This window comes from Sceloporus occidentalis, unplaced genomic scaffold, assembly GCF_023333645.1.
Source record: "Sceloporus occidentalis isolate IW3139 unplaced genomic scaffold, rSceOcc1.0.p SCAF_3, whole genome shotgun sequence".
Classification (NCBI taxonomy): domain Eukaryota; kingdom Metazoa; phylum Chordata; class Lepidosauria; order Squamata; family Phrynosomatidae; genus Sceloporus; species Sceloporus occidentalis.
In genome coordinates, this window is record NW_028316983.1 from 166352909 (window position 1) to 166371585 (window position 18677).

An 18677-nucleotide genomic window follows, 5' to 3' on the forward strand; every position below is an offset into this window, starting at 1 on the left:
CAACATCTGGAGGGCCTCATGATTCTCACCCATTTTAGGAGCTGAGTATTAAGGTTGTGAGAATGTTTATGTAGCAGTATGGAAGCTTTAGGGAATTCCTAAAACTTGAAAGGTAAATTTAAACCAATGTGCTCATCAGTATCAATTTTTTACTTATTTGCACAGTGAAATTCATTCCACTTAAAATACTTTTCTTCTTCAGAATTACAATTTGTTTAGACTCACAAACTCTTAACTACACAAGTGTGTTCCACAGTGTTTATTCATATGTGTGTGAAACTGCTGCCACAGACACATACTAAATTGTAAATATAACACATTTTGTATTAACATGCAAACTTTATGTAGAAGAAAGTAATTACTGGAAAACAGTATTTTAAAAGTCTTTTATTAACCTGAATATATAAAAAGACACGTTGTCTATCATATTGGAGTTCTTGCTTCATGTGGAAACAAAACTTTTTACAAAGTGAAAAAATAAATACCTTTTGGAGTAAGGTTTATATGCTAATGTGCCATAAAAAAGTAGAGTTTTAATATTTTGACAAAATGTCTGTGCAAAGAAACAAATGCATACACACATTACTGCTACATTAAGGCAATATGAAAAGTATATTCAGAAAGTCTCAGTAAAGTGACTTTTCTAGCTTTCATTTCAGCTAGTATTGCACCCAAAAATGGTCATCTAGTTTTCAATATTCGGGACTATTCACTAGTTGACCAAAGTCCAAAATGCCCAGGGATAGGGTTTGTGGTAGAAGGTAAGACGGTTTTTACAAAGAATAATTTAACATAACTGTATAATAGAAAACCACAAAGATTATATTGTTTGAGGAAAAGTTTCTCCAAACACAAGGCAGATGAACAGAAACAACTATTAACTCTTGTTAAGAGAAAAATGTTTCTACTTATGTTCAAACACTACATTTTAAAAACATCTTTCAGCATTCCCTTAGAAGGTACCAACCAGGCTGCCAAATCTATGCAAATGTTGAAAGTAATTTTCAAAGTAACCTGATCTGTTTTTGCTGAAACGAATACAGCTACTTGTTTAAAGCTTTGTAATCTTAGGTTCTTAAGTATACTGGATTTAAAAATAGTTTCTTACTTCAGTGACTTTAAAAGTAGAAACTAAATCAGACTACAATAGATGTAGATATTAAAAACTAGTTTTGCTAAAACATAAATGGAGTGATCATGCTAAATAATGTAAATTAAAAAAAAATCTTTATAAAATGCATAAAACAAGCTAGGCTGACCCTGCTGGATACTACAGAATAGGTTTTCAACTCTGCTCCCCTCAAAATATTGCCATTTTATAAACAATGTTGTTTCAAGTGACATAAGGTTGTCTACGAGTCATTCACAGTATACTCCCCTAAGCCATATTCTCAAAGTCTGATCAGACACTTGTCCCCTCTACTCCCCCACAACAGTTTTGTAGCTTTCCTTTCCACTTATAATTGCTGGCAAATGCTGAAGTAACTGCTTTCCTTCACCATCAATGGAGCTGGAGTGAACATTAGTGCAGTATTTTGGAAGTACAAGATAGCTTAGAAGCTTGAATGGTGTATATTTTCCAGCAGTCAAGACCAAGATCATATTACTGTCAAGTTAAGGAGACTTGTGTGGGTAGGCAAATACACATGCTGGACGTGCTCTACTCGAGATCTGCAAACTGGACAAGACTAGAAGGAAAAGAATAGAAGTTGTGACATTACAAAACCTGTATTAACAACTCAGTTCATATACATGGAAGGTTCTAATACTCACTTATTGATTATAATTATATAATTATATATTATATATATATATATATATATATATATATATATATATATAATATAATTATATAACTTATAATATTCACTTACTTACTGAAATACACTTCCTCTAAAATACCCATCACAACCCAGCCTCAACTAGTAGATTGATAAATCTGGCTTGCTAGCAAACATACTTCCATTAACTATGATCCATAATCCAACTGAGATTATATGAGCTGTATACAAAGAGTATGATATTTACATATAGCTGAACTGATTTAAAGAGAACCTAAACATAGGCAATGGAATACGTAGTTACAAAAAACGATGTGTAATGTGATGCTGTCAAATCCCTTCCCATATCCCATTTACAACTATAATTAAAGAAGTGATACACACACTGTTGAATATGGTTTGGTAATTACCTGTAACTGAGCAGCACATGATTCACAGCACACAGTATGACCGCATGGACAAAACGTTGAATTTATCTCTTCTTCACAACACAGCATACACAGCAGAGATTCTTTCAGTTTCCGTAATTTTTCTTGAAGAGCTTTCGTTTGCTGGCAATTGAGGCCTTCACAGCTTTCACAGTTCATACTGCTTTCTGAAGACTTAAGGGGAGAACTAGGTGGGCTCTGGTCACCTCTGGAAACTAGATCCACAATGCCAGCATTGTAAAGGGCCCGCCTTGCATGATCATATGCTTCTTTAGATGTCCGCTTAATATCAAATACATACTTCTTTCCAAGATTAATATTCTCATTCAAGAACAAGGATGCTAAGTGGCCTTTTAAGTCTCTACTGTACTGCATCATGACTGCGCTAGTAACAGTGTCACATCTGCCAAGAGGAAAAAAAACAGTTAAGTCATGTGCATAAAAATATCTAATTCTTAGTTTTGTTTATTTGGAAAATGTGAACCATTCTGCAAACTAAATAGTACAATGTGGTTTGATGTTTTAATACTCAAAATAATGTTAGTTTGATCTAGCAGTTAATTATGCCAGAACTGTACAGGTAGTTAAAGCAGTGGGTTTGTTTTGTTTTTTTGAAAGTCCTAACCTTGAGCTATGTTTGCACAGGCTTCAAATATTCCTACCTACTCCAAACAGAAATAATATACCAAAATTAAATTTAATCCAGGTGACCACTGCACTAGATTAAAATGAAGCTTTATATTTTAAGGAACATTAATATTTACAGAATAGTTACATCAGATAAAGGCAGAACTGTGTGAACTTTATGTAAAAAACATGCATTAACATTTAGTATGTATTTGTTCACTTATACTCCCCCCACCCCCCCTAGAAATACAAACCTGTAAAATGCATGTGTTTCTGTTATTGCCCTATACAGTCCACTAGCTGCTCTGGTGCTGATCATCTTGAAAAGGTGAACAATACTATTGCCAGATTCCTTAGTAACAGTTAAGTACACATTCTTCCCAGACTGTGTTGCCATCTGGACAACTGGGTATGCAATCCTAAAAAAAAAGGCAAAAAAAAAGTTAAAGGAGGGAGACATGTAGTGTAGCCTTATAACTACTGCAGTGAAGAACTAAGAATTTATTTAATAATTACGATTGTACCCTGTCCTTTCCTCCGTGTAGTCCAATACCCCAGACACTACTCTACTCCTCCCCATGTATCTTGACAATCCAGTGAGGTGTGTCAGGCTCATAGTACAGTGAGCCTTTGGTATCCATTGGGGTTTGGTTCCAGGACCCTGCTAGGATACCAAAATCCATGGATGCTGAAGTCCCATTATATTCAATGGTGTTCCTTATACAAAATGGTAAAATCAACATTTGCTTTTGGGGAATTTAACACACACACACGTTCAAGCTGTGGATGGTTGAATTTGTGCATAAGGAGGGCAGACAAATACATCATCGTTTTTAAATACATGCACTGGATGAAATAACCTGCTTTAGCAATAAAACTCAGAAGAACTAAGATATTTATTCTGAAACAAGTTCAAAACAGCAGTTTATTCCACAACTCTTGTTGTGTGCCATCAAGTAATTTCTGACTCATGGTGACACTAAGATGTATATTATAGGGTTTTCTGAGGGCTGAAAGTGTGTGGCTTGTCCAAGGTAAACCCAGTGGGTTTCCATGGCCAAGGAAGGATTTGAACCCTGTTCTCCAGAGTCACACTCCAATGCTCAAACTACTACACTATGTTGGCTCCATCTTAAAGACTTTTTTGTGTTGTTTTTGGACAGATCTAATAAATACCTGTTGATGGGAATGAAGTCATCTTTACATATGGCAATGCCTTCAGGACCAACACCAATAAAAAGCTTTTGTCCTTCACTGTCTCTAACAGAATGCCATTCTACCCCATAGTTTTCCAGTGCTGACACAATCTGTAAAACTTGATACTCTCCTGAAGCTTGGTTGAGGCCTTCAAGTTCCTTATGTTTTGCAATAATACTGTAGAGATAGCAAAAAGATGAAACAGGTTAATCACTGACAATTGCAGTAAAATCTGATTTTGAAAAACAATACATTGACCTTCAGAACAAGACATTTTAAAGCATTTTGTTACTGTATTGATTTTGAAGGTTAATATATTGGGTTTTGACAAGGGGTTCTTTGTTAACTTTGGAGATTTTAAAAATGTATGTATGTCACTAACTTTGGCTTGCTTTATTAGAGCTAGTTAACAACAACAACAACAACAACATTTATTTATAACCCGCCTCTCCCTGTGTTGGATCAAGGCAGGTAACAGCATATAAAAAGAGAAAACAATAAAATCAAAGGCATAGAAACGGTAGATAAAAGTACACTAGACTCCAAATTCCCACTCCCTCCCACCCCTAAAATTAACCTTAAAAGCAGTTCCCAAACAACGGGCAATAAAATCAGTCAAGAACGAATCAATCCAAGGAGAACAATTTAAGCAAGTGGAGAATGAGATTGGCAGATCAATTTGGGAAGGCCTACCAGAAGAGATCTGTTTTTATTGCCTTCTTAAAGGCCTCCAAAGATGTTAGTTGGTGGATCTCGTCTGGCAGATCATTCCAGATTTTTGGAGCGGCAGGAGAAAACATCCTGTGGGAAGTAGTTACCATCCTGGTTCTCTCAGACTGTAGTAGATTCTTCCCTGAGGATCTGAGAGTGTGGGAAGGATTATATGGGAAGAGGTGTTCCCTCAGGTAAGCTGGACCCAGGCCATGTAAGGCTTTATAGGTAATAACCAACACCTTATACTGTGCCCGGAAGCTAATAGGCAGCCAGTGAAGGGATTTTAGAATGGGTGCGATAGAATCAAACTTGGAACTCCCAGTCACCAGTCTGGCTGCCATGTTTTGGACCAGTTGCAGCTTCCGAATGTGGCATAAGGGTTGCCCCATGTAGAGCACATTGCAGAAATTGAGACAAGAGGTTACCAGGGAGTGTACAACCGTTTCAAGGTTTTCCAGTACCAGGAAGGGTCATAGCTGACGAATCAGCTGGAGCTGATAGTGGGCACTCCTGGCTGTCGCGTCCACCTGGGACGACAGCTGAAGTGACGAGTCGAGGAGCACCCCCAAGCTACGAACACAGTCCTTTAGGGGAAGTGTGACCCCATCCAGAACTGGGGAGCTTATCACCTTACCCGGATTGGGATTGCCTATGACAAGCACCTTAAATTGGATTCAATTTAACTCTATTTTCTCTCATCCAATCCATTACTGACTTCAGACAGTGATTCAGAGGAGAAATGCCATCCTTGGTCACTGAAGTAGTCCGAAACATGGAGAAACAAATTTGGGTGTCTTCAGCATATTGATAACACCCCGCCCCATGTCTCCGGATGATCTCACCCAGCGACTTCATGTAAATGTTGAAGAGCACTGGTGACAGTATCGCGCCTTGAGGGACACCCAATTTGAGCTCCCTCTTGGCCGGACAGCTGTCGCCAAGTGACACCATCTGGAACCTGCCCGAGAGAAAGGACCGGAACCACTGCAGAGCAGTGCCTCCGATTCCCAATTCCCTCAGGCACTCCAGAAAGATACCATGGTCTATGGTATCGAAGACTGCTGAGAGGTCTAAGAGCACCAACAGGGCCACACTTCCCCTGTCGATGCACAGACAGAGACCATCGACCAAGGCGTCCATGGCATTCTCCACTCTGTATCCTGACCTGATGCCAGTTTGAAATGGATCAAGATAATCAGTGTCATCCAAGACTGCTTGGAGTTGGTTGGCAATGGCCCTCTCGATCACCTTACCCAAAAATGGTAGAAGCAATACCGGCCAATAATTGGATCTCTAGTTAGGGGTTCCTGACTTGTTTAGAAGGGGCAGACCTTCTAATTTTTTTTTTTTTTTTTGGACTACAGCTTCCAATAAGCCCCCAGCGCCACGGCAATTTGGTGTGAAAATCATCTGATTTAGAATCATTTTATATTCAACTGAACCTCTGCTGATCTGCTATCATGAACAACAATAAAATCAGAAAAACTGAGATGGATACATAATTTGTGAAACTTTAAAAGTGATCTTTTTAAAATAGGCACTTTAAATTTACAGGTAACAAAACAGATATGTTTCCTTACTTCTGTAACACAAAATATGGTGCCATACACATAAATAACACAAAATGAATAGGATTAAGGAGTTTAACATGTTTCAGCAAATTTTTTATTCCAAACTAACAATATGAACATGTGAAATAAAACCACCAGGTCATACAAGTCTGGCATAAACAAAAACATTTTGAACCCAATAAAGACCACATGAAAGCTTCTTCTAAAATGCACCCAGGCATATTTTTTCTTTCCTTCACCAGCTTCCACTTTTTAAATGATTTTCATTTTGTGGCCAGACACAGATCTATGCTTGTTTTCTAAATGCTGAAATGAGGCAGGCTTATTTGCTTTCACTTTTTCTCTCTCTTTTGCTGTTCACACCTGCTCAGTAAAGGGTTCTGGAGACAGATGTTCTTTGGTTTTTGTAAACAGGCACACACTGAGGAATCTGAGGAAGTAGACTTAAGTCTACAAGAATTCATGCTGCCAACTTCTTTCTTTAGTCTACAAGATCTCTCTACATATTGATTCTACAGACTAACACGGCTATATCTTTGAATTCTACCACTTTGTTAATGACGTATGCCTGTACTGAGTATTATCCTGATATCAAGCTTTCAAAGAATGAAGCATAATTCACAATTAAGAATGATGCAATCATAATGTATACTTGAATAAGTGTTTCTGACATGATGTTCTGAAGGAAGAAACCCTCTTACCTCTCCAAAACAGCAGTGGTAAGCTCCTTTGCACAGAACTCTTCATAGTGATATTTAGCAGTATTCTGATTATAATCACCAAACTTCAACTGGGCAAGCAGTGCACTGAGTTCAATTGCATGCTCAGAAGAACACTGAAGATTACCAGACAGAAGATCCTCCTCTATGTGCAAGAAAAATAAATGCCTAAAAGGGAATAATATATTCAAATTTTAGTGTAGAAGGTCAGAAAACTGAAAGGAAAACTGACAGTCTGAAAAACTGAAAAATCCCCAGACTTGGATCCAGATGTAATGATATGCTGTAGGGAAGTATCAATACAGAGAGAGAAAGCAAAAAGATAAAAAAGCCGCTGGTTTTTAGTTTGCAAGAATCTCCACAAATGAGTGTAGCTTATGACTATGCAGCCTTATCATATCAGCTAAAGCAACAGAAGCTGCAAGCTTCCCAGGGTTGGCTAAACTGTAGATCAATTAGGGGAAAGGTTACCATCGGCTGTTCAACTCGGCTTGGCATGCCTAGATGTACTCACACAGACCAGGAGTAACCATTACATTTTATGGCACGCTGATAAGCAGATACTATCTATGTATTTCAATGTCCATGCTTTTGGATTACAACTTGCAATTCAAGAATGTTCTCATAGGTCAAACATCCAAATCCAACATTTTAAATACAGCAAATCATTAGAAATCCAGTGGTGAATTTAAAATAGCTCACTGGACAAGAAAAAATGCTGATTTTAATTTTAAGGGAAACCAAACAACTAGTTTCCTAGACATTACAATATAAAATGACCTAATGGCATTTGCTGTTTTCTTTACTTTAAGTATTGTTCAATGCTGCCATGATAAGCATTACTTAATTTCAGTAGCAAAATTAATTATGTTGTCACTAACTGTAATCCTAAATTCTGGATAAAATGTAATACAAGGGTCTGAACGCATTCACTTATTGTCAGAACTGACTGCTACTCCAAAGGAGACGAAAGTTTAGAGCTATAGCTAGCATCATAAAAGCCTTCAACCACAAAAGCAGAACTTTCTACACTGCCACAACTGTTGCCGACCAATCAGGAGTTGATGTTCTCCAGCAACCCTCCCTCGCAGCTGATTCATAGAGCAGCTATTAAGGGTTACTTTCAGTCAATGACCTATAGTTACATTGTTGTTGCTTCTCTAAGAGAAAAAGCTTGCTCTGCAGCCAGCAATTTTTAACAAGTACAAGAAGAGCCCCACCCAAAACCATTTTTCCAGCTGTCACAGTATAGTGTTTTTTTAGAGTTTGTATTTTAAATATATGTACCTTGGTTTTACATGAAAAATAAATTAAGTAAAGATAGTTAACAAGCTGCCCTAAATTCCTTGGAGGAACAGCTAGAAAGGCAAGTCAGAATCTTCCCTCCCCATTTTATAAATGATGTTATTCCAACACAACCATAACATTTCCTTTCTAAATGGAAGCACCTTAGAGAAAACAACCAAACGCTTTACTTAACTTGGTTTTATTCCCTTCATTCAACAGCCAAGTATTAAGTTGCATTGAATACTGTAAAAATTTAAAACAGTGGGACATTTGAACTTTGCACATGTTCCTGAAATTTCAGCTATCACACTGTTCTGACTTTTTCTTCTTGGGTGTAAAGTACTATAGAAGAGTTACAAGCAAAAGTAACAGCACTGATTTGGCACACAGAAGCAAGTGGAAAAATTCTTATCTCAAGTTAACAAAGAATGCTAACAAAGACACTGTGCTTAGTGTCACATTCCCATTCACAGTAAAAACACTACCATGGGCAACAATATAAAAAAACAACTAATATACTTCAGACTTGAGTGTACAGTGGTGCAGTTTTAAACCCAGAATTTGCACTGAAGAATCCATTACACCAGCAGCTTGTGACTCCTTCACATACACACAAAGCTTTTATTATTAGCGCACATTCACATATCTATGAAGTGCTAAGAATAATCTTTTTTAATAAAAAAATCAGTACATTGACTGTGTAGATGAATGCTCAGATTGCGCGAGTGCATGGCAACTGGTCCATTCAATGCTGTCCAAAGCCCCTGGTTAATTTTAAAATTATACCACAAGCACAAAAAGACAATGCTAAAAGTAAAGCTCTTTGCCCAGGACCCCGCTGAGGCACGATACCCTCATAGCTCCAGCTTGTTCCAGCAGTTATGCTTATTAAGCTTGTGAAGTGAGGTGTTCAATACCTCCTTCCACAAACAGTCCCTTGTTCACCCAAAGTGTAATGGGCCACTCTGTAGGCTTGGTCAATGCCACGCAGGACCCTCCTCCTCCTCCTCCTTCAGCCACTGGCTGTCGGTGGGGAGCACTGAGAAGCTACCAAGCAATTTGCTTTAAACAGGACTGTGGCCCATATCTGTTGAAAGGAGACCCATAACTCAAAGAAATGCTTGTTTACTTGTTGCATTTTTGGGGGCTGGCATCGATAGCATTTCAAAGTAGTCCAGAAGCCTTGATACAAGAGAGAACGTCTTCAAAGCATAAGAAATGACCATATTTTGTACTAGGGAAAAGATTTAATAGCCAAGCTCTGCAGAGCTTCGTAGAACTACAAAAGATTTGAAATGTACTTGCCCAGTTCTGTGGTACAAGCAAAACAATTAACGTAACAACTATTCTTGATGGTTCATCTGGAAGGATTCAACGGGCAGCAACTATTAATTATACGTATCATTTCAGGTATGCGCTACTCCACCAAGTATTAGCACCACAATCAACCCATGAATAGGTAAGCCATGGGGCCCTGCCACTGATGGGACTTGTAAGTGCTTGCCCAGTAAATTGCATATTCAGTGTATTACAATACTAAGTACAGAGCAGAAAGAGAGTACCAAGAACTTTCACAGCATACCTATGATTGTGTTAAATTATCAGAGGCTACAAATTTAGACATAAGCATTTTTATTCTGCAGCAAGTCTATCTTCTTTATTAATGCTCTCACCATACTTTTATCTTATTTTAGAAAACTTCAGCTCAAATATTTTACAGGCCGTGTGCTATTTTCCCACCTAAAAAGCTTCCTCAACAGGCACAACACAGTGAATAAATGCTGTCTTCTCCCATGTTTAATTACAGTAATTAAAGCTGAAAGGGTTGTATTTAAATTTAAGGCTAAGGTTAAGATACCTCTCCTGCTAAATTATGCATTTCCTAAGGGGAAAAAAAGTTGTTTTTGTCTTGTAGTTTGCAGTAGGCCTTAACAGCTGTTTGAAACATTAGGGTAATATGATACCAGACTAAAAGGAGGAGTTCTGCAAGCTGAAACTAGAGGCAGTTTCCTGCTATGAAGTTTTTTAAAATGACCTGTAATAACACTGCTAAGAGGTTACTATCGGGCATCAGAGCCAATTCTTTGTTTCTTCCCCTTGACTTGTGGAAATGCTCCTGTAATTAGATAAGTCATTGGCAGATCCCCTTACATTAATATTGTCTGTTAGAACAGGGTTTTTCTCAATATGGAATATTTTATAGTAAGGTAAGTGCAGAAGTCCAGATTTAACTCTAAATGCATATTTTAAGAGTTATAAGCCCAAATTATACTGTGCAGTTGACAGACTAAAACGCTTCCTAGGGGCTTACCTTGTCTGTTCTTGCAAAATGAGATGAGGCTCCACAAAGAACTTGACGCGCAGCTTCAGTCTGTAAGGAGGCAAACCGTCCATCTGTTGGGATATTCTGTTTCGCAGATTCAACCACAAATTCTCTCCTTTGCTCCCCGTGAACTGGAGTCCGAAGTAATCGACTTCTATAATTCCCAATCGTCTGCAAACCTACAATTAAAAATGTGAACGTTAATAGAAGCTAGCCTAAGGATTTCCAACCAAGTCCAGTGTGAGCAACCAATTTAGCAATTCACCCAGAAAGCCTTTCAGCAGAAGATGCCACAGTAACTGTACCAAGCCAGACAGCAACATGCCAATAGTATATCCAACCACCCCATCTCTAAAAACACAAGCCAGAAATTTTGGAGGAAAATGTATCCGTGTCACTAATGTCACCCTTATATGCCTCAGCCCTTCAACAAGAACCAAACAGCCCTTTGAAGCAAACACCAAAACCAAGAAAGAAACACATGTTTAGAAAGGGTTTCTCCAAACTCACACAAAGACCAACACTTGGGCCGATGCAGAGGGATCAGAAGAACACAAACAAGGAATGCAACTGGGCCCTTCCATGTATCCCAAGGACACCTTTATATTCACACGCCAACGTGGTCACAAAAGGCACGCAGAGGCACTAAAGCAGTGGTTCCCAAACATTGCCCCTCCAAATGTTCTGGGCTTCAACTCCCAGAAGCTCCAGCCAGCTTGGCCAATCGTCAGGGATTCTGGGAGATGAGGTCCCCAACATTTGGAAGACCAACATTTGGCAACCACTTCATCACTAAAGCAGCCAAGTGTTTGGCCTTCCATGCTCCTGCTCCTCCACTGAAACTGAGGGCTCCACATGGACCCAGTCAATTCTGGGGTGGCTGCTGCTGCTGCTACAGATCCCTCTCCCTAATAATAAACTCTTAGGAGAGCCAGCAATAGAAGCATGAAGCAAGAGCAGCCTGTTATGTATTTCTACATGCAGAGAGAGAAAGAGAGAGACTACAGTAGTGGCTTGAGTGTTGAACTCTACACTCAATGAGTCTGGAGAGTTCAGTTCCCAACTCAGCCATGTAACTCCACTGGAGATGATCTTGGAGTCACACTCTCTCAGCCTCAAACAATGGAAATAGCAAATCTGAAGAAACCTGCCAAGAAAAATCCCGTGCTTGGTTCACCTTAGGGCTGCCATAAGTTGGAAACAACTTGAAGGCACACAGCAACAACAAAAAACAAATTGTGTACAATATACAATCTGTGGTTACTGTATGTCAATACTTGGAATGAAGGAAACTATGGAGGTGGGAAAAACACAAAACAAAAGCAAGACCTGAGCAGGGCTGTTGAGGGTGGGTGACTAGGAGGTCTCTCATTCAGAGGGGTCACCATAAATTGAAGGAAAAACTGTCCCATAGAACAGCCCCCCCCCCCCCTTTTAGGGCTGCCATCTATCTGTAAGCCGCTCTGAGGGCCTTTAGGGCTGAATAAATAAATAAGGTGGAGATGACCTGAAAGCACACAGCAACAGCAACAACTGAGGAAAACTGCCCCCTCACAAACAAACAACATGATAGGGTCGCCTTAGGAGTTTATCAGACAGAGATCAGGAGTTTATCCCATGAATATCCTGGGAAACAGGACGTCGCACAAAACCTGCCATTAAAGCGGGTCACATAGGAGCATTAATGCGCATCTTTTTTTTACTTTCGGGGTTTCAGCGATGACGCATTTCCGGCGTCACTTTATTTGCGCGACTGCGCGTGATACCCTCAACATTAGGAGGAACTTCCTGACAGAGAGGGTTGTTTGATGGTGGAACACACTCCCTCAGAGTGTGGTGGAGCCTCCCTCCTTGGAGGTCTTTAAACAGAGGCTGGTGGCCATCTGTCACAGGGGATGCTTCGACTGAGAGTTCCTGCATGGCAGAATGGGGTTGGACTGGATGGCCCTTGGGGTCTCTTCCATCTCTAGGATTCTTTGATTCTATGACCATTTGCGCAACGTCTTGCCATTGCTGCTTCGTTTATGGGACGCTTTAATCTCTCTTTGATGCTGGAACCAGTGTGATAAACTCCTAAGGGTCACCGTAAGTCTGAAATGAGTCTGAGGCACAAAACACACAACAACAACAACAACAACAGGAGCGATATTTTATTTATTTATTTATGTTTATTGATATCTCGCCCTTCCCATTACCATTAAAAAACCCAAACACCCCGCAACAACTCTGGAGGAGGAAAGACTTGGGGGAACCGAGGGAAAGAGAGAGGACGACGGTTGGGCGCGCGACCGAGGGAATAGACTGTCAAGCGCGCGCGCGCTCCCCGGCTCCGAACCTCGAGAACGCGCATGCGCGCCACGCTGTTGGCTGCCTCGCGACTCCCCCCTCCCTCCCCTTTCAATGGTCATTCTCTGCCGGGGGGGGAGAGAGGGAGAGGGAGAGAGGTTACTGTGGCGCCTCTATACTTCACCTGGTTGAGGCAATCTTCGCCGTTGGCTTTGGCCTCCACTTCCACCTCCATCACCACAGCGTCCGGCCTGGTCACATAGCACAGCATGGCCGCGGGTGCCTCAACAACGCCGACACAGCCTCCGGCTGCCGACACGTCCGTCCCCCTCCCGCCCTCGAACCTATTCCGAAGCTAACGGGAGCTGCTCCCGCGCTTTATATCCCCTCGGTCGTTCCCTGCTTCGCTTAAACCCCGCCCTCCGGGGATGTCTGACCAATAAGAGAGCGCTCTTCTGTTTTACATGCGGCCGTCCCAACCAACCCGAAGCGGTCTCGTCGGGAGGGCGGAGCTAAGCCGAGGAAGGCTGTTTGTTGTTATTGTCAAGGGGAGACTTCGGGTTCTCAGTGGACGCGCTTAGGCGGCTTCCATATGCGGGGCAAACTGGAAACACTCTAGGGCTGCATCCACATTGGAGAAATAATCCGGTTTGGCACCGCTTTAACTCTTTGTCTGGCTCTTTGCTATGGAATTCTGGGAGTTGGAGTTTGTTGTGGGGCCCAGAGCGGAGCTTTGCCCCGCTCTGGGACCCCCAGCAAACTCCAACTCCCAGAATTCCATAGCAAAGAGCCAAGACACATTTAAAGCGGTGCCAAACCGGATAATTTCTCCAGTGTGGATGCAGTTTGAACTCAGAACTAGTGACTGAAAAGAAGGATATGAGTCCCAAACACACTGCATAAATAATCCAGTTTGAGGCTGCTTTAACTGCCTGGCTCAGTGCTAGGGAATCCTGGGAACTGTAGTTTATTGTGGCACCAGAGCTCGCTCTCTTACAGAGAAGGCTAAATGTCTCACAAAACTACAATTCCCAGAATTCCCTAGCATTGAGCCGGGACAGTTAAAGTGGTATCAAACTGGATTATTTATTTATTTATGCTGTCTTTCTCCCCAAAAAAGGGACCCAAAGCGTCTCGCAAGATAAAAACACCTTAAAACCTTTGTTTTTAAATTTTAAAAAGCAATTAAAACATTATTTCTGCAGTGCGGATGCAACCTGCGTTTTAACTTTTGTATTAAAAGCTTTTTACTTGTACTGTGTTTTTCGAAAAGATTGTACATCATCCCCTTGGATCCCATACTGAAAGAAAGGTGTGATAAAGATTAAAAAGATATATAATTGTCAGAACCCAGCTTGGCATTTCTCACTCCATATGTGCCCTTCGTTGTAAAATTGTGAGCATCATTGAGCAACCTATACCGTATACATTTTTTTGCTTAAGAAAATACATGTCCAACTATTTTTTTGTTTCTCCTTGGTAACCAAAAAAAAAAATTAGGAAGACTTGAAGTTTCACAATTATTATTTTTTTGATCTTCTAGCAATTCAGTAGTAAGACAAATTAAGGTGACTTATCCAAAGTAACGGATGACAATTGTGAACATGTCTGGACTGATTTTTGTGACTTCTTGTCTATATGCTGGCTTAACTAAGGACAGGTACCACGTGAGGTTTTAAATAGGCTATTGAAACTAGAGAATGGCATTTCCATTTCCATACTGCTTCATAGTGAATTCAGCACTCTCTAAGCTGTTTACAATCTGTAAGCTAATTGTCCCCAACAAACTGGGTACTCATTTTACCGACCTACGAAAGAGAGAAGGCTGAGTCAACCTGGAGCCCTCTGGGATCAAACTGGGATTGAATAGCATTTTTGGCAATAAATTATTGCATGATGTTGTGGCTGTTTCGATGCTGCTTTGCTGTTGGAGCGTCCCCTTTCATTGCCAGGAACACCCATGAAAAAGGTCCAAAAATCACTCATGTAGCACTTGTCCTCAAGTGTGATAACTCCTCTGGTGGCACTTCTGGTATTGGGAAGACACATTAATAATAATAATAATAATAATAATAATAATAATAATACCTCCATACTCCATCCTGCTCCCTAGTCCATATTTTATTCTCCCCCCCCCCCCCCCAATCTGTCAAAGGAGAACTACTACAGTTGGGTACTACAGAGAAGGCATGCTGGCTAAGGCATAGGGCAGGGAGGCAGAGTCAAGGGGAAATGAGAAAGAAGTGCAGACCCTTGATGGCACTAAAAGCCCCATTGCATTACTGAGGAGAGGTAACATGCCTAAATACCCTAAAGGCACCAGATCCCTTCTGATCTTGGAAGCTAAACAGGGTCAGCTCTATATTATTTTGTGGGTTTTTCAGGCTATGTGGCCATGTTCATCGCCTGAAAAACTCACAAAGATGCTGGCCATGAAAACCTTTGACTTCACAGGGTCAGCTCTGCTTATAGTACTTGGATGGGAGACCTCCAATGAATACCAAGGTGCTTTAGGCTATTTTCCAGAGGAAGGCAATGGCAAACCACCTCTGAGTAATCCTTGCCTAAGAAAACCCTACGAAATTAATGGGGTCTTCATAGGTAGACCGGTGACTCGAAGGCACATGCACGCATACATAGTGATGAACGCTCCAAATCCATCATGTTTTCATTCTCTTTTAATAGCATGACTGAGGCGGGAAAGAGACTCATGTGATGAAGTCCTAACTCAGTCAATCTAAAGATGTTTTATTTCCTACAGACTGCAATGTGTAGAACGCTGTTTCATTCGCCTCTTTATCTTCCAGTGTGATGTATGCTATTGTATGCAATTCAAGCCTGTTTTGATATTCAGTTAATTTGTAATCTGCCATTAGATTTGCCTTTAATGGTGGTTAATCAATGACTGCTTCTTCAAGGAAAATCCAAGGGGAGCTCTGGGGAAAGTAGACAAGGGCAGATGAGTAGGTGGTCTGTAATGGTTGAACTTTTGAGGCCTGTGTTGAACTGCTGGAATTGTGTTGCCAGTCTAATGGCACTTTAAATATTGTGTAACTGTCATTTTCACTTGCATTTTCTCAAGGAACCCTTCTTCCATCATATCCTGACAGATACTGTTTGCTTGTTTTTCACTTTTGCCTCTGAAAAAAACAGCAATATCTTCTTGCTTTCTACACAGAGCTGTCCCATGGAAGCTTTTAAAGCTTTCTTACTTTCAAGCAGGAATGTACAATAGCCTGAGCTGCGTTTTGCATGCCCTGAAACCTGTTACACGAGTACTTACTTTTAAATAGGTATACAAAGAATTCCTTGTAGTCTTCATGGGAAAGTACCCAAGTCAGTATGATTTGTGTGCAAGCACACAAACGCATGTACATGCTTTTGTATTCTGGACCACAGCATAATCCAGATGTTGCCTTCAGGGCTGAAAAGCTTGTGTACACCTGCAGTATGTAAGATAATAAATTGATGCAATGATATAAGAATTTGCAAGATTCAAAAATAATGCAAAAAAATAATAATTCTGCTAATGCACTCTCCTAACTTTCAGGTGAGCAGTAGCTTTTTTTAACAGAAGAATTTGAAAAAAGAGACTGGAGAATGAAATGGCTGAATCTGAATTTATAATGAGATTTGAACCCTACTAATATGAAACTACATAGAGACAACGATTTCCTGTCCCACTGCAGGTGTTAATTTATTTAGCAATGTTAGATGATTATATTATCGCTTACTAGGGCTATTGCAAAGCATCGCAGTGCTTATTTTGCATGCATTTACATTCTAATTGAATTATCATACATTTTACTGCTTGTATTTCATTGCCATTTAATTCCACATTGTAAAAAAAAAAACAGACCAACAACCTTGGAAGATTATATTACATGCATCCAGTGAAGTAAACTATTGTTCAGTTTGTGATTTTTGATATTATTCTTTGTCTAAAAAGTATTGCCCTATGTTCTTTCCCCTGCAATGGCAACAGTTTTGTTTCTTCAGTTTGTAGAGCTTCATAAGAGTTCCACTCATCTCACTTATAGACCATGGAAAATATTCTTAGTTCTCCTTGCAGCCATTACCACCACACAGCCTGGAAAAGGACTATGGCTCTCAGAATCCTTCAGCTAGCATGACGCAGGGGACGGAAATGCCTCAAAACCTTTTTTCAGTTGCTGTTAGGTACATGTTGGCTTCTGGGGCCTTTTAAAAACAATTTTGTAATTATTGAATAGAAACATACATGTATAAACACAAAATCTTTATTATTAATCTATTCAAAGGATGCATGTGTTGCTATACCCTCCTTGAAAACTATTTTAATGAGAATACTTGAGATTTTCATTTAACCATTTGATTCCAGGTATTTAAAAAAAGGCAGCACATATTATATAATTTATGCTAAACTAATAATTGATAAAAATGTCCAGCTATAACAGACACATATGTTTCCTTTCTCTGCATCTTTTTGCTTTGCTTCAGCTAATTGGAGTCCTGGATGGGGTCACACTTCCCCTGAAGGATTGTGTCCGCAGCTTTGGGATACTCCTGGACTCATCGCTTCAACTGTCTTCTCAGATTGACGCGACGGTCAGGAGTGCCTGTTACCAGCTTCGGCTGATATGCCAGCTACGGCCCTACCTGGAGCACGGGACCTTGAAACGGCTGTATATGCACTGGTAACCTCTTGTCTTGATTTCTGTAACATGCTCTACATGGGGTAACCCTTGTGCCATGTCCGGAAGCTTCAACTGGTATGGCAGCCAGATTGGTTGCTGTGAAATCCAGGTTTGACCGAGTTACATCTATCTTAAAGTCATTGCACTGGTTGCCTATCAGCTTCTGGGCACATTACAAGGTGTTGGTTATCACCTATAAAGCCCTATATGGCTCAGGTCCAGCTTACTTGAAGGAACGCCTCCTCCCATATAATCCTTTCCACTCATTCCGTTTCTCCGGGAACAATCTTCTACAATCAAGGAAGACCAGATTGGTGGTGACCTCCCGGAGAACTTTCTCTGTTGCTGCTCCAAAAAGTTGGAATGACCTGCCGGAGAAGATTCGCCAATTACCCTCTCTTGAGGCCTTTAAAATGGCTATAAAAATGATCCTCTTCTGACAGGCCTTCCCTGATTGATTTTGACCAGAACCGATTGTATCTGCCCACTCTAATATGTCCCCTTGTCATCTGTCATTGTTGATTGCTTAATATGTTGATGTTTACTGTTATGTATTTAAATATGTTTTTATTACTGTAAATTTTTACATTTTTGGGAGGGAGGTTTAGGGTTGGGGATTCAGGGGTCTCTGTTTTCATTATTTGTACTGTATAAATCTTGTTGTTACCCGCCTCGATCACCAAAACGGAAGAGGTGGGATATAAATAAATTATTATTATTATAGTTGTACCGGAAGGAGAGGTGATTCTCTCTGAGGCATAGCTATCTCTTGGAAAAGGAGAGTCTATTTAGTAGACAGCTGATTTAGTGCATCCTATCCATATGTACGTGAAAACAAGTTCCACTTTAATTCAGTGGCTTGAATTCTGCAAAAGTGCCCATGGGATGGCATTTTGGCAGCAATGGATTACTTTGTATTGTCTTTACCTTTTCACTGTGCAATTCACAGAGGAAACAATTATGGCTATGCAAACAATGTAATACGGAAATGTTTGCATATTTCAACTTTAAAAACAAAATAAACAAGAATGGTATGCATATTTCTACATATATTCACAATATGATAGT

General features: G+C 40.2%; 1 protein-coding gene across 2 annotated transcripts; it reads right to left on the bottom strand.

Moving 5' to 3' along the window:
- Window positions 1–372: 372 nt before the first annotated feature.
- Window positions 373–13297, bottom strand: MYLIP (myosin regulatory light chain interacting protein). Of its 2 annotated transcripts, XM_089516787.1 has the most exons (7): window positions 13118–13297; window positions 10636–10826; window positions 7020–7205; window positions 4013–4210; window positions 3091–3255; window positions 2192–2612; window positions 373–1688 (listed from the first exon to the last, which is right to left on the bottom strand). In XM_089516787.1, the coding sequence occupies exons 1-7, from the start codon at window positions 13202–13204 to the stop codon at window positions 1599–1601; spliced, it is 1338 nt and encodes a 445-aa protein (XP_089372913.1). In that variant the 5' UTR covers window positions 13205–13297; the 3' UTR covers window positions 373–1598. The 2 variants fall into 2 exon arrangements, with proteins under 2 accessions (XP_089372913.1, XP_089372914.1); XM_089516788.1 differs by lacking the exon at window positions 7020–7205 and having other exon boundaries at window positions 13118–13295.
- Window positions 13298–18677: the final 5380 nt, after the last annotated feature.

What these genes read in the sequence shown, in the direction of transcription:
- MYLIP (XM_089516787.1), bottom strand. Translation starts at nt 13,204, where the DNA reads ATGCTGTGCTATGTGACCAGGCCGGACGCTGTGGTGATGGAGGTGGAA. An exon ending in GACTTCATTCCCATCAACAG is followed by an intron (nt 3,256 to 4,012) that starts GTATTTATTAGA and finishes CTTTTTTTTTAG; the next exon opens with GATTGCATACCCAGTTGTCC. An exon ending in CATGTGCTGCTCAGTTACAG is followed by an intron (nt 1,689 to 2,191) that starts GTAATTACCAAA and finishes TTTTCCTTCTAG; the next exon opens with TCTTGTCCAGTTTGCAGATC.